General features: G+C 49.5%; 1 protein-coding gene across 4 annotated transcripts in view; it reads right to left on the bottom strand.

Annotated features, from left to right (window-relative positions):
• The window catches only part of LOC144935209 (dedicator of cytokinesis protein 1-like), a 313091-nt gene that overhangs the window by 198223 nt on the left and 98050 nt on the right, over positions 1-16818 (bottom strand). For all 4 annotated transcript variants that reach the window (XM_078861718.1, XM_078861720.1, XM_078861717.1 and 1 more), the window contains exons 24-26: positions 15215-15285; positions 12160-12266; positions 11640-11767 (exon numbers count right to left, since the gene is read on the bottom strand). In XM_078861718.1, the coding sequence (XP_078717844.1) occupies positions 11640-11767; positions 12160-12266; positions 15215-15285 (306 nt within the window). The remainder of the gene's footprint in view (positions 1-11639; positions 11768-12159; positions 12267-15214; positions 15286-16818) is intronic.

The raw sequence follows: 16818 nt of genomic DNA, 5'->3' as shown, positions 1-16818 counted from the left end.
TGGGACTTGACTCATCGATCCCAAGCCGAACAACGGCTTAAGAGAGCTTTCCTCTACTTTGTTCACGGCTGTCTCCACCAGGACCACGCTATGGCCGGATTGGCCGGGTTGGCCACTGCCTCTTGCGAACAACAGAACTGAATTATGAATGAGAGGATAGGCGGGGGGATGACTGATGGCCGTAGACAAGCTGACAGGCGGCAAGGCGATGAAGGCGAAGGGACGGGTGGGCAGGCAAACAAAAACAAACATGGGCAGCTCCACTTCAGCTAAAAACCCTTCAGTGCGTGCCGATTTGTCGGTGGCAATTTCCCACCATTACGTGACAGTGTTAAACACGTACCCTTGTATGCACGTGAATCCTTTCAGTGTGCTGGCACGATATTGGCTGTGGTCAGAGTGCCTAGCTCACATCTGGAAGGTTCAGTTCAAATCCTGATGGGAAACGGGGGGGGGGGGGGGGGGGTATACCGAGTCCCATAAACTTTGGGAGATACAAAAAAATGGAAGTGCCACTTCTGGAAATCAGCAGTGCTTGGCTCCATGAATGACTAGTTCCTGCCACATGACCGAGGACCCTTCCCCTGCTGGTTCAGAGCCACCAGTGGGATACGAGGAGAGTCGATCCACAGCTCGTGTGGCCAGGGAGACGATTCAAATTTGACTCTGAGTAATGGGAAAAACAAATGAATACCATCCGGTAGCTGTCATTTCTTAAAACAAATGAACAGGAAAGAACAATTGCGAGGCAGGACAACCTGACACAAAGCATATGATTAGCATTTGTTGGCGAGCAATGAAAATGTTGTCTGAACCAATAAATATTAAAGTCTAATGACCACATATGCTCCGAAGAGAATTTTATTGCTAGTTGTTAAAGGCTGATATGTCTTGTGGAGGGCAATGGGAACGTATCACCGTAATAAAGTGTGTACACACAACTTTGCTTCTGTGGTTCTCCGAAGCCGAATATGAATCACAACAATCTCCTTGTGTTGCGCATCTCATCTGCGAGCCCCTCATTACGCAACCGCTCACTCGCCCCCAGCCCCCTCCTTGCACGAAGGTCACCACCCCGCGCCTCTGCACCCAACACTCCTGCAAACTCGCCCGGGGTGCGTCTGCCGAAAAGGAAGCGACTCGATCAAAAAGACCACTCCAAAGGACGACCACTTGCCGACTCCACGACGCGACCGTCACCGTATCAATTCGTGGCTCGGTAGTCAAGCTGCACCCTTGCAGTTGCGAGCCGTGCGTTCCAACCGCTTGCCAGTGAACGCCACCGCACCGTCGGTCTCTTTCTTCGTGCAAGATCCCAAACGCCCGAGCACAGTCCTCACACTTGCCCTTCGAGGTCTGCTCTCTTACAAGGTCATCACTGCCCACCGTCTTGGCGTTTTGTCTTCCCATTGGCCGTCGCCCCCAGGGTGCCACTCCCAATGGTTGCTCAAGAAACCTGTCCTACTCAAAGGCGGCTCTAGTCGAGGGCCAGTAAGTTCCAGCGTCGATATCCATGGCCAAATCTGTCGTGACGCAGCACCTGCTGCCAATTTCGCGTTTACTCCACGACGCAGGGAAAGGGGTGGGAACTAGAGGCGTCAATTCCACGCGAGCAGACCCAGCCACGAGGCTTGCTTCAGGATTGATGGCCAGAGGCTGCCAGCCACCGGCCGCTGCTTTAATGTGGATTGATCGCCTACAGCGGGGAGATGGAATGGCAGCAGTGACACATCCATCGTTTGTCTGCGGCGGGCGGTCAACCTGAATGACGGCGGTGGCGGAAGGAGACATGGCATTTAGTCGGAGACCTTCCCCACCACCCCTCCATCCCACAATGTTGTTTTGGTGCACAAAACAATTAGGGTGAGGGGCATCTCTTGTGTGCAACGGCACGGACATGCTTATACACTGCAGGGCATGAGTACTGGTCACCAGTCAACCACGCTCTTAACGCGAACCTTAAACCCGTCCCTATCATTAACCCAGCCTGGGCACTTAACCAGGCTCAACATTCACCTCCGTTTGCTTCTTTACATTTGGTGCTTAAGAGCACCACCAGACTGCAAGGACAGAACGATTATTTTGGGGAGCACGCACCCACACGCGCAAAGTAACCCGCGCTATTACACGCAGATCACACTCGTGGGAGAGCAAACTCATTTTTATAGTTTCATTACGGGGCGTGTTGATTGCTGCGCTGTGCATTGCTGCACGAGCCCAAAATGCAAACACTTACTGGGTTATTTGTTTTTGCCCTTTTTCCAATTTTGCCCAGATGCAATAAATGAACTGGAACAAATAAATGCAAATCAAACTTGAAGAGAGTTTGTAGAGATTGCGTAATACTAAAGGGCATAATGCCGGCTAAGATGCTACCTTTCATAATACGGTTATGGTTGGGTTTCAGTTTGATGTGAGCCCTATTTTCCAAGTATGTTACTTATGACAGTGCAGTAATCATTCAAAGTGTCTCTGCCCAACAAGCATAGGGAAGAGCTCATCTGCCATTGTGATCCTACACCAGTGAAGTATATTCCACGTATCTATTCTCGAGCAAAAACACTGGTTGACATCCCACAAAGTTGCACTCGTGATGATGACAAAAGGTAAACCCTGATCAGGTATCGAACTCGCAACCTTTCAATTATGAGGTGGGCAACCTGGGGACGTTTGACTCATTTCATTTTGAGCGCTTTTGAATATTAATGCCAAAATGCATTGGAGCTGACCATTAAATTCACACTGCAGCCAGCTTATAATAATTCCTGCTGGAAGTCACTAAAGCACCTCATCCGAATGTCAATCATCATAAGTGGATATTCCAAGAAGACACTCACCCCTGCCATGGGAATTGTGGAATTTCTAACATTGGTTCCGCTCCAGAAATTGATATGAGGACTGTCCGACACTTGTTTTAATGAAGACACTTTGACTTGATTTTGGCGAGGTTAATGGAAGTGTTCTTACTTGTAAGAACAGTTCACAGCTTAAGTATTATGTTGCTCAAATCTCAACAGTTAGACTTACTCATTTGGGCGGCAGGATAGCACAGTAGTAGCACGTGTGCCTCACAACAAGAAGGGCCTGGGTTCCATTTCCGGCTCGGAGTGTGGAGTTTGTACGTTCTCTCCCTGTTCTGCATGGGTTCTCCGGGTTCCTGGCAAAACTAAAAAACAATGTAACACTGGTATTGGCCAAATAATGCAATGCTGAAAGAAATAACTGCACATTACTCAATTGGGATAACACACAGCGAGTGGCAACATCACTCGTGTGAAAACTTGGCAAGACCCTCTTTGAAAATCATCTTGAGGCTCGCTGAGGTTCTCCTGGCTACACGTACAAAAGTAATAATAATGATCACTGTGTAATAAATTCCGGGTGTGAACATTGCAGCACACATTGCTTATTGTCTTTTCATTTAAAGACGTGGAAACAAAAATATTATCAAAAATACTTATTTACAGAGACACTCTTTACAATCCGCCTAAACGCCTCCCGAAACATTCGTCTCCCTGCTCCTTTGCGGCAAGCTACGGTCTGCAAACTCTAAACTTCACTTGCAATTTAAACGTAATAGGACATCTGCAACGGGCTGGTTGTCCCGACACGTTTGCCAGCAGAATTCTCTCTTTCTGTCCAATCCGTTACCCACAAGCGACAGCCACCTGTTACCTCCCCACGAGCAGACGCACATACGGTGGCGACAAATTGGGGAAAACACAAGATGATCTTGGGCCCTAATGCCTCTTCTGGTGTATGCGTGTGTGTGTGTCGTCTGTGGCCAGCCGTGCTAATTGGAGGTGCGGGTGGAAGGACAACAGACGAATCACAAAAAGCAGTTCTAAAGAAATGAGTTTTCAAGCTCGATTTAAAAGTGCCTAGCTCCAGTGGCTTCCTAATATCGGAAGGAAGAGCGTTCCATACGGCCGCAGAAGCTGTGTCTCTGTAACAAGTTACGCTTGCTTGTACTCGAGCTATACCTGTACGTGGGCATAAATTGTCATGGAGACTTTTGCTTTTCTAACGTTTAACGTAAGCAGATGCGATGCAAGCGCTACATTGTGTAAAAATATGAAAGCTTCATGAATGTTTCATTGTGAATAGATGGAAGGTGCGTCAGAGAGAAAAACATCAGCACTGGCAAAAATGGGTTCTAGATTAAAAAATAATAAACTATTAAGAACAAGAGTCAGAATACTTGCAGTGTTACAGACGGTCTATTCCTGTGTATGGATGTGAAAGCTGGACATTTACAAAGACCCTGCAAAGCAATCTGGAAGCCAGAAAAATGTGTGTGTTTCTTTAAGGAAGATTTTAAACATTTCATGAATGTATTACGGAAAGCAGCAAGGCACACAACAAGAACATTCATAGGAATAATTAGAGCAAGGCAAGTTAGATTTATTGTTGTAATGAGAAAACAAGGGACTGAATATAACGTTTTGATTGCAAAACATATATATATACGTACAAGAAGCCAGGGAAAACAGTGAATTAAGTAAATAAGCAATATGAACAATTGAAGGCAACTGAGAGTGTCTATGACAAAACTTTAGAGTAAATGTCATGGATACAGGGCTGGCAAGACCAAAATCTCCGACGGCTTTGCGAAAGTGCACGGCACGGGGGAGGGAATGTTTCTGTTGTGTTGTTTTCATCGAAAACTTGAGCGAGGTCACAAGTACGTGCCTTTCGCTTCCCAGGGCCAACCGCTACTTAGTGAACAATCCAAGGTTCGTTCCCATTAGCTACCTCGACAGTTGTGCACGGATCACACTACAGCGTAATATCTGCTGTGAGGTGACGTTTACAGACCCCCACCTCTGATGCTAAATCGGAGGTGTGGGGGAAGAATAACAAACTGAACACTTGCTTTGTCTGCATGGCAACTACGGGTTTCTTCGCGCACGCCGAATACTCTGAACGAACGGGCCATTCCGAGTTGGCTTTGCCGCTTGTTCTCACGGAGCCATCGGTCGGGCGGAGGCCGGAGTGCCGGTGGACGGCTCGCACTGCCGACTTGCTCGGCACCTGCGCCTCCTCCTTCTGAGCGGAGCGCTTTCGATCGCCAGTGTGGCTCGAGCCCCCTCCCCGGCCCCCACGCGTGGCGGTGGGGCCCGCGTCTTTTGTCACGGGCCAAATCTTGTGGCGACCCGTCTCGCTCTCTCCGCGCGACCCGTACAAGGTAACGCGCTGCATTACCAACGCGTATTCCTCTCCATTCGATGTCTCAATCCTGAGCTGATGACGCAGGACACGACGAGTGTGGGGGGGGGGGCGGGAGCAGGGTGGTCCCTCGTTTTGAGTTTTAATTCCTCGCCGCTCGTAGCTCGCCCCAAGGGGGGAGCGCGTCGGCCGCGAGCAACGCCAGTGTCCCGATGTTATTCCGGCGGGGAGACCAAAACGGTCCCAGCGGTGCGGCGCACGCCACGGATGACACCGCGGACTTTCTAGGAAGATATTTTTTCCGTCCCGAGCACATTGTCAGTCTCCTTACGAGCAGCCCCACGCCACGAGCAGCAAGACTCGTGTGGAAAACAACAAAACTCGAGACTGCACGGGGATTTCCTGAATCAATCAAATGATGAATATAAATAACTTTAATGGCCTCAGCCCATGAATGTATAATTTACATCACTTATTCAAGGATGCCAATAGAGATTAACATCACCTGATATCAAACTTGTTTTTGCTTAGGATTGTTATTCTTTACGAGGAGCCTAATGTTAACCCACTGAGCAGAAACATGGAATTTACAAGCGGCTAATTTGTATAAATAGATGTGAATGTTCCCCATGAAACGGTTGCGGTAGTTTCCCCAGCCCACGTGGACAATGACTGAATGACTCATCTGCTGCTTAAAGGCCAAAAGGAGATTTAAGTGTAATGAGACTTTCTAATTTCACTAATGTCCAATTTAAAAGCAACACTCTTTTTTTTTAATACTGAAAGCATTTCCTCCATATAACTGTACAAACTGCACCAAGAAATTTGCACCGAATCTGGAGAAGGATTGTTTCCCTCAGTCTTCGGCCTCCTCACTTGAATCCTAAAATCGAACTAACTGATGGTCTCTGTGCCTCAGGCACTTCCATCGATTTCACAAAACCCTCTGGGTGGATGAGTTTGTCTGAAAGTACCATTGGTATAATCCCGCAAACCTGCGAAGTTCTAAATGCGCTTTAATATGCTTCTGAGTCGGGTGGGAGGGGGGCATTTGTCCGCCACAAATCCTAACATCTTACTCCATCTTCTCGAGCTCACGGCCCTGAGCGCACACCATAAAAAAAAGTCGGAAGAGCTCCTGAACTTCACCTATTTGTTCATTACCTTAGCCGGTTAATGGTGCGATTGTGAAGCATCGGAAACAAGCGACGTTCAATTTACGGTGAGCTTCAACAGCAGTCGCGAGCGCGCGAGAGCGCGTCGGAGTGCAAGTGGAATCGTAGGCTGTATGCACGCATTTGATTAACTACCTGTCACCGGCTGTATTCAAATAAAAGTTTACACGGACGACTCAATTAGGTGACTTACTCTCGCTAATTGTGTCGCACTGGCGCTTTTCCAGAATCCAATGGCATACGTCCAGTCCAACGGCATTCCCGCTTGCATTGCTATGTTTAATAGAGCAATAAATCATTACTATTTACCAATCCTTTACCCATGCATGTAGCTACGCAGGAATATTTACCGCAAGGCGTACATATTATATTTCGGGATACTAGGCTATGTTTACAGACCAGAGTCAGAGTTCTGCAATAAGTCAAACTGCCCGATTGAGAGTGCAGAATCGCTCATCGCCATCGGTGGAAATTCCACGTCCCTATGGTAGAGACCTAGTACATACACTGGGACAGACACTGCCGACTTCATACAAAGATATGCTCATTTTATCGTCACCGGAAACATCGCGGCTGGCCAAATCGTGGCTGAATCGACCGCACTCTCGCCGCAGGGCCACCCAACAAAACCGACTCGCACGGAGGAATCCACGGAGAAGAACCACATGAGTAAATATGAAGCCGTGCTCTTCACGGCTAATCTGTTTTGGCAGTGCAGAGTTCACGAGAGAGGCAACAACTTATTATATCGATCAGGGCATTGTCAACTATAAATATGGGAACTGGACAGTGACGGGTGTTTTTGAAGTGCGCTTTATAGTGAAGCCAACAAGCTGCTGCTCGCTTCCACGCAGAGGACGACTCAACGGGGATAAAATGTAGAAAAGAGCGCAGCGTGATGCGCGTGCCTCAAGCGTCATTCAATCACCATAGAGATCTATTTCACGAAAGATGATATATTCCCAGAGCCCTCTCTATGGAAGAGACCGCTTTTATGAATACCGATATTAGCGTGGCGCTGTGGCACGGCGCTCCGTTCGCCCTGCGTGGGCCGACAGGTTCGTCAACCCCACAGAGGTGGATAAAACGATCGCCGCTTTGTGGCGGCACAGTGTTTGCCCTATAAAGACCGGCTCCCCGCAAATCAAACGCGGGTTCTGACCAGCGGCTCGGAGCTACCAGTGGAGATGAGTGGCACCCGACACTCAATTGCGCATGAGACTAGAACACTTTGAATTGAATTTGATTGCAGTAACCCTTGAGTCGCTGTTACGCGACAATCATCGCAGCAGAATTTAAACACAGATCACTTCTTTATAACGGGTTGCCATGGAGGTCACTTAAACCTGGAGCAATCGCTCTTCCTCGCACTGATGATAATGAGCTCCCGTTTGCATTAAAAAAAGTCCAACTTACTGATTGCTGAATAGCACGAGAAGAAAAAAATTGATTGATAAAATTTCTAAATACAGCGCGAGATAAAATCGAGATCGACTCTCGTTACCTCATTTAGGCGGAAAAAAAACGTTGAAATAAAATAAACATCCCGTAGAGTAAAATGTCAAAAATTAAACCTGCAGCGGGGTTAAATTTACAGGGGTGGCAGCCGCTTTGAAAAGAATTGCAAAACAATGAAATCTCAATAGCCTGAGAGAGAGGGCGGGGGAAAAATTGAGTTTTGGAAAAATGGTTACGCTTGGCGTGGCTCCAGTGGTTTCACATTTGAACACAGGTGGAGGGTGCGTTTTGACAATTTGCTTGGAAATGGATGTGCGCTGGGCCATGCAGCGGGGAGGGTAGGATGCTGATACAACAATATCCCCCCCCCCCTGCAGAGCCAAGCACAACATAGCCCATCACGCACGCAGGGCCCAGACCAGCAGTGCAGCGGTTAAAACCCTCAGCTCGCAGTCGTCCCTCTGGCATCGGTAAAAAGAGCACCACTTGCTGAGCCTTTCTTATGGGGAGACTGGTCCCCAGCGCCAGGGGAATGTGGAATGTGCGCCGCCGGTTTACGCCGCAAGCGAGTGGGAGGCCGAGGGTGAAGAAGCGAACCGAGCCAATGCCGTTGGTGCCTCCACACCTCGCCACCGCCCTCCCGTCCTTCTGCCAGATCCCGCAGCTGTTGTTGCAAAGTCGACAACACAACCACTGAAAATTACACATTTTATTTCGGGGGCGACCAGGGGAAAAGTGGTGGGATGAAGAAGGAGTTCCGATTTGGGTGCACGTGGATGGGTGGGAGAAATTATGTAATGTGTCATTAGGAAGTACCCGTCTAGGGCAGAGAACAGGAAGTATGCAGTGGATCTGCTGTGCACGGAGCCTTGCAAGAGGAGAGTTAACCAGAGAGAGCAGTGAAGGGAGAAGGGGTGACCCACCCACAGCCCGGAGGTTGTTTTTGGTTTCCCAAAGAGGCTTGGACACACTTCGGGTGCAGTGTACCAACAGAGCAGCAGAGTGAGGTCTGCTCTTACAGTCCTAAACCTTTGTCTTAGTGTAATGTGAGGATATATCCGGGTTGCTGATGGATCACACCTCGTCACGATGATTGGCTCTGCCGGTCCTGGCCCATAGCCAATGGGGGGAAGTCTAGGGGCGTGGCAATGACGTAATGGGAAGGTGACATCTGTAAGTAGAGGATTGGTTCTGCTGGCTTAAGCCACAGCCAATGGCGGGACGAGTCAGGGGCGTGGTCCCGGGAGCGTACGATGGAGTCTAGAAGATTCCATAGAGGTTAACCAGGATTGGTGGAAAGGTACCACGTGACCCGGGTATTAAAAAGGGGTGGAGACGAACAACACGTGGTCAGATCTGGAAGGAACGGAGGGTGAGGCCACGCTGGAGCGGGGTCCAGGCTGCCACGTGGCCACGCGTGTCTCTCTCTCTCTATCCCTCTCACGCTGTCCGTCAGCAGCGTGAAGGAGTGTTGTAAAAGAAAGACAAATAAAGACCGGATTCCAGAAGTCGCTTCCACGACCTTCATTACATTAGTGACCGACCTCTGGGTGCTTATGAAGATGAAAGCTGCACCGTTGCTCTTGGCAAAGAGTGATGCTTCGACCTGACTTTGCCTTGCCCTACATAGCACAGCTAACACAATTAAAAACTGTTAACAGCAAGCGCCGCTGAAGAACTGCTGACAGTGGTGGAACCATTACTGAAGCTGCGCAGGCACGCGAGAGCATCACCTCTTGCAGTGCCCAAACCAGAACCCAACTTCCATGCCCTAGCTAGACAGGCTGGCTTCCAACCCGAGTTCCATCTGTTCCCATATTCCTATGGAGAGGGCTTGTTTATCCCAAGGACAATCACCGATGATGTATACAAAGTGATATGCTTAACCGCAATAAAATTAAGCATGACCCCATGCTCAAATGAGCACATTGGAGGTACTAGCCTCTACTGGTGACCCTGAGCCAGCATTGGAAATTCCACATTTCTATGGCCGGAAACAGGTCCTTTCCTTGTTGTGAATTTATTTTTGAAATCCCACAAAAATATATACTAAATGTATCCAAGAACGTATTCATTTTAACATTTCCATATGCTGTTGGTTTTGTTCTACAGACATTTTTTTTCGGTGGAAATACCACAAACAGGGTTTGCCGATCTACGCAATTAGTCGCCAGTAAAATGTCAATCGCTCCGCGGGGGTTCACGGGCCACCTGCCGCTCGCTCGCATCCCACGCCGTTCCGGACATGGCCCACCGGCGGCCCGGCGATCGCTACGGCGCCGAGGAGCGTGGGGGGGGGCGGAGGGGGGCAAAGGCGAGCGGAGCCACAGGGCGGCCAACACGGCGCGTCGAGGGCCGCGCCGCCTCCCCCCTTCCCCCCCCCCCCCCCCGCCCACCAACACCCTCCCACCCGCGGCCCCCCCGAGGCACGGCAGCCTCGCGAGGCCACGTCTGGACGCGTTTCAACGCCGCCGTTCACATCGACTTGCCGGCACGTATGCGCACCGCTATAGTCTCGCCCGGGAGGAAAGAAAAGACAGCGCGCCGCGTCGATTTGGTCTGAAGGCTTGGTGACACGCAACGCTGCTGCAGTGTTATCGGTCGCATGTCGTTTCGTCAATTATTTTTATTCAGTTTTTAAGAGTTTTCTGTGTTGCTTTTAACCCTCCCCCATGCCTCTATTTATCCAACGTGTTTATATTTGCATCGCCTCAATGGCTTCTCCGCTGGTAGCGAGACGTGCCTCAAGTCAGTGAAGGCGTCTCCAATGAGCATTGGACAGTTCTCATCTCTGTTTGGTGGCCCTCAAACACCTGTGAAAATTCCATATTCCCATGGTGGTGACCAGTTTCTCCATATGACAACTGGTAGCCACATGAAATTGCTTATTATGATGATGATAATGCTGTTGCTGATGAGAATGATGCAGCCCTATTCTGAATAATGCTGAAATTGCTTCCGCCAGTGATGACACATTTGCTGCCGCTGATCCTGCTATTACAAATCATGGTGAAGCCAGGGACGATGGTGATGGTGAGCATAATAATAATGGTGCTTGTACTGCTGCTGCTGGTGCGGCTGTTGAAGATAATGACGCTTAATTGCTGTTGGTGACGCTGCTCTTGCTGGTCGTGACGATGTTCTTGCTGCTGCCACTTGCCGTGCTGATGAGGATGATGAAGATAATCACGGAAAACAAGACAACGATGATAATGATGACGCTGAAACAAGTAGGAACATAACAATTCGCAACTTGTCACGATTTGAGGTCACCATTTAATTAAAGAGTCTATTTTTCTTCTTCTTTTTTCTTTCGGTAAAGGAATGTAGAAGGGAAGTAATAAAATAATAAAAAGATATTATTATTATATTATTATATTCTTTTATTTTATTATGTTTTATTTTTATTATTGTATTACTTCCCTTCTACGTGACTTTACCGAAAGAACCAAGAAGATGAATCCCTGCAGTCACGAAAGCTTTAAATCGAAATTTGAGTCTATTTTTACCACAACAGTAAGGTAAACGTAGCACATCTAGTGGCCTTGGAGGTCACACGAACCAATTATACATAACAGGCACAAACAAAAATAATTAATTGTGACGTGCGCGATTCGACGCACATATTATGAGCATGGCAATTGATTTAAACGTATTAATCAATGCATTGGTAAATCGCGATTAACAACGCTGCTGCTGAAACTAATGAGGAGGAAGGTGAGGATGAAAAACATCGACAGTTGCAGCTGCGATCCGAATGCACCGCTTACCCAGGCGCTTGCGCCACGCGTAAACCCCACGACGAGGAGGAGGAGGGGGAGGAGTGCAGGCACTTACCACGTTTTTGAGGTGCAGAACTTCCAGGACGTTGCTGAGCAGCTGCACGCAAGGCTCCAGCTCCTCCATCTTTTCCAGGTAGGACTTGAGCTGCTCCGTCATCATGGGCAGCAGCACGTCACGGCACTCTGCACACGGGGGGTGGCAGGGAGGGAGCGAGGCGCCGTCAACAACAACAACAACAGCAGCCGCCATTCGCCACTAAGTGGCGGTGACTTCACCACGGTGCATGTGCCACGCTATTGTGCACTTTAAGGGCACGTGAAGTGTCGAATTCCATGATTCTATGGTTAGGGCTAGTTAATCCAAAGGACAGGCCCTTTTGACGTCCCACAGTGTTACTCATTTTGTCAACCCCATCAAGGTTACGTGGTGACCATCCCCGAGCAGGATTTAAATCCGTTAACCTCGTGTTTATGAGTCGATTGCTACAACTAACAGATTCATACAATCGGTGCAGCAAACCACCTGCGAAAAAGTGTGCAGAGCATGTGGCTCTGAGCGTAATTGTGCGTCCCACCTTTGTGCAGAAACAGGTCTCTGTACACCATTTCAGTCATGCAGCAGAGCTTCTGCTTGGTCAGCCGCTCTTGCGGGATGTTCCTGATGAACTCCTGGAACAGGTGGCTGCAGGGTGAGAGAGACGGCCCAATGATGCGTCAATCTTGTAAGCGACAAATTACATAATTGCACCTCAGTTGGCCCACAGAAAGGTGTAAGGCAACCCCCCCCGGACCCCCCCCCCGCCTCCCCCGCTCCCCCCCGCCCCCCCCCCCCTGGAAGAGCCAGACATGGTGACAAAGACCAGTAGCCTCGTGCTTCAGAGGCAGCACCGCTGAGTCCCAGAGAGATCACTCTGTGCTCAAGATTGCCACTGCTGGGCTGTCGCTGAGAGATAACGGTACAGTGAGTAGGCTGCTGACCTATCTGTGCACATTTCTCATTGCTATCGCCCTAAAAGTGATCGCTGGATACGACGGTTCGATCTCGCGTGCATCAACGCTCATTGGCGGGTCAAACAACAGCAAAGCAGGACCCTCCAGAATGAGTCTGAAGACGCACAGAGTGTTCCGTTGGTGTCTCACTGCTAAAATTTAACATGTGGTAGTATTCATGTGCACTGATGAATCTGAGCCAGTGGTGTAAATTCCACTTTCCTAAGACGAGGACGAGTATTTCCAAATGATAATCACTGCCGACTCCTTCAAAATTGGCACTCATTTTAGATACGCCCAGGAGAAGGGGTGAGAGACTAAGACAACGACGACCAATGAAACGTAGACTTTGTGACCTTCCAATTGTGAGCCAAGGACTCAATACCACAATGCCAGCGGCACGGCGGTAGCACAGAGGAATGACGAAGCTGCAGCGGTGGTGACAATGAAGGGAAAAGTCAATGCATTCTACGGCAACCTCATGAGGATCCCCACAAAGAGAACACAGCAAAGAGTCATTTGAAAACTTCAATAATGGCAATAGCAAATACCACGAACAAAGCATCACCACAGATGTCAGACTGTTATGCGATCATTGTCTCTTATTGTGTTAACAAAAATATAAAACACAAATCTCATACGCCACTGTTCAGCTGACCCTTCAAAATGTGCGCGGATTGCCGCCAATAATTCCCCAGATGATTGCGGCCGTGTTGTGGCTCTGGCTAACTTCATGGGAGGCATTGTAATCTGTATTTGTGTGTGTTCACCGTGTCTGATATTGATTGTATAAATGCGTACTCTATAAGTTACAGAATTCAATCATTTAAATGAGTGTGTGGTGGGTGGGGAGCGGTGGCATAGCGGTTAGCGCTACGCCGCACTACGAACCCGGCATCCCGAGTTCGATTCCCACTCATGGCCAACACCAGTGACAATTATCTGAACTGGTCCTGGGCCTGCCCTAGGTCGACTCAGCCTCAAATAAGCACCTGGTATGGTTAGTAAATATCGCCACTGGGGAGACAAAGGCTGCCGGGCGTGGTGCTGGCCACCCAGCCCGTCGTGTGCCGGGCCGGCCTTCATAGGTGATCGCTAACAGCACTTGCCCCAACAGTCTGTTACAGACTATACGGGGGATCTTTGTCTTGTTTGCTACGTATGTGACAATTAGCACGGTGGACACCCTTTCAAGTGTTCGAGTAGATTTTGTCGAACCAGGTGGTGACGACTCAAGAGACCAGGATGAGTCTCATTTGCAAGACTGACCCTGGGCTTGCCACAAAGGTAAATCGAACAAAACGAATGACAGCAATGATGGAGAGCAATCAGAACAAATAAAAACAAAATGAGATCTTGCATCTCAAGAGATTATCCAGGTGTACAATTTAAATAGAATCAATATCATTATCATCCCACACCCACGAAGTCTAGGGCTGTAGAAACGGCCAAGCCATGTGGGCTTCAGTGCACGCAATATCTGTAAAGGTGCATGTAGAATATGTGAGAAAGTGTGTATACTGGGAAGAGCTGACACAATGGTAAGTGCACTACCATGTCAGTGACTCAAGGTCGATTCCAGGTCACGTGATGCAAGCCCCCATTGGACAACGGCAAATGACTTTGTCCTAGGCATCCCCATGTGTGACTGAGCTTCATATGACGACCTTCTCCAGCAAGTCACACGTGTCAGTACCGGGGAGACTCGTGCGGGCCACAGCAGCTATTTGTGCTATTCTGCTGGCCTTCAGAGGCGCTCACTAACAGCACTTACTCAGAGCAGTCTTTCTGTGTGTGGGGCACAGTTGTGCAAAGGTTAATGCACTGCATTACAAGCCCGTGACCTGGGTTGGATTCCGATTTATAATGTGCCAGGCTTGGGAAATGCTTGCTACAGAATTTGCCCACTTTGGTCTGTTCAGCAAAATATAAACCTTTGGCTTGGTTTCTATTTAAGCGCACACACACGCATGCCTGCGCAGGCAACCAGCAATGTTGGTTGGTAACCCATGAACTGTGGCGTCAGAGCAGCCACTCAATACACTGCCAGATAATGCACTCTCCTCACTGCTCAATAGGCACTTTCCACGTTAGCAGCCCGAATTTATCTGAATCACATTACAATTGATCGGGTGGACCCGCTCTGGAATTGGCTTGAATGGCCAATGAACCGATCCATTAATAGATAATGAACGCGAATTATCCAACACACAATTCAGCGCCATTAATTGCTCCGAGCCGCTGGGGTGCGCCTTGCGCGGGGAGCCCCGAGTTGGGCGACCGGCTCACAAAGTAACCATCACAATCTTCTGACACCAAAAGCAGATGTTTTCCCGGTGGCTCAAGGATTTTTTAACTAACTGGCAGCGCACGGTCAAACGGGGCCGGATGTCTTGGCCAAGCGGTGGTGCGCTCGCCGCTTGTTGCAGAGATCCGTGGCTCGAATGAGCGGCTGATTGATTGAGATGTCAAAGGTCTCCACCCCCCACCTGCCCCCTCCCTCCACCCAGAATCCACCCATCACAGGTCGGCAACACTTCCGAATTTCACTTTAACAGATTCACGCAGTAGATAAGCGCCGCGAGATTGCATTGTCGACGGATTTCCAGTAAATGACGTTGATTAATCGAAGCGGCGCACCTGAGCTCCGTCAGATGAAACACACCGCGGACGTCGCGCACGATCAGAGGCAGATACTTCATGGCGGCTCCCTGCGAGACACACGCGGGGCACGGGACACAAGCAGTCAGGTGTGGCAGGAGAACAAATCAAACATACACACGTTCGTATATCGCACACGTCCAGTGGCGAGTGTAGTGAGCTTGACCACCCAATGGTGAGTGTAGTGAGCTTGAGGGTAGTGAGCTTGACTCAAGTCACAAGGTCAAGAGTTCAAATCCCAGTCGGGGGGCGGAGCGTGCTGAGCAATTCAGACCAACATCCGCATGGGGTAGTGAAACTGACGACCACTGTGTGGGAGGTCAACAGCAATTGAACGAAAGCCCAGCCCCCCAACCGTAGACATGCTGGGACTTCCACCACTGGCCAGGAGCCACCGATGGAGATGGGAGCCCCACTGCCGAACAATCGAGAAGGGACGCACTTAGACTTGACTACAGCGATCAGCAGCAGGTGCACGCTCAGCAGGCAGCAAACGGAGCTAGAAATCCCACCGTGTGGAATGCTAGGGGTGGTGGACGGACGCACGTCTGTATGTTGAACTTCTATATAATCGTACCGAGCCAACCGTGATAATCGGTTGTGCGGGGCGGGGAAAGGACAACAAACTTAAGGTGCAGGTTGTGAGATTTCCAAAACCTGCTGAGCTGAAAAAGTGGCCAGGAGGAGATGGCCGGACTTTTATTCGGATTGGTTTTAATCAAAGTATTTCACGCACACAATAATCTTCAGGTAGAACATCTCGTTTGGGAGGGTGTCCCAGGGTATCGACCGACGTCGCACGCAGCAAACACGTGACGTGCACACGCAATTTTTTTTTTTAAGCGGAGCGTGTAGGTTCGTGGTCTACACTTGGGGGGGGGGGGGGTGGATGGGCCGTTATTCGGCGAGGGGTACATTCACTGGTAACTAAAATACAAACACATGGTGTGAAGGTCATCCCGTAGCGTTCAAGTTCGGGAGGCATAACCTTAGCAGGCACTGGTGCGCCAGGGTCTCACCGTGGATAAGTGTATGATCAGCATGCAGCGCTGTACGCAAAACTCCCCAGTCCATCACCCGTGATATTGCTGTTCAATGAAAAGCCCTGTTGGCTTCCATTACTGCCGCCGTGCAAGCCCAACTCCAGAGTGATGTTTTATTAACGATATGTAAATGTACACACACACAGAGCGGTGTCCCGCCTGTCGGTCAGAGGGGGCGGTCGGGCGCTACGGGAGGGCGGGAAGCAGAACGTGAGCGTTGGTGTTTATTTATTTCATTGAGAATTTGCATTGCCTTATTACGAAGGCCGGGGTTAGTCTCCTATCCCGAGCAATTACTTTCATTTCCTGAAGCGGCGGCCACCGCGCAGAGCGCTTTGCGAAAGCCGGGCAGGGCAAATTAACGGACGCGTGTGCACATTTCCACAAAACTTTGCTGCGGGAGCAACGTCCTCGGTGATTGCTGCCTGCACTTCGGGTCTGCTTAGTCAGGAGGCCGAGTTGTCCTTGGCAAAAGACGGCGGCAATAATGTACTACGGAGTTGATGAATGCTTGCACATCGCTATGTGTGCACACCTGTT

The sequence above is a fragment of the Lampetra fluviatilis genome, chromosome 12 (genome assembly GCF_964198595.1).
Source record: "Lampetra fluviatilis chromosome 12, kcLamFluv1.1, whole genome shotgun sequence".
NCBI classification, from domain to species: domain Eukaryota; kingdom Metazoa; phylum Chordata; class Hyperoartia; order Petromyzontiformes; family Petromyzontidae; genus Lampetra; species Lampetra fluviatilis.
This window is presented reverse-complemented; position numbering and strand designations above follow the sequence as displayed.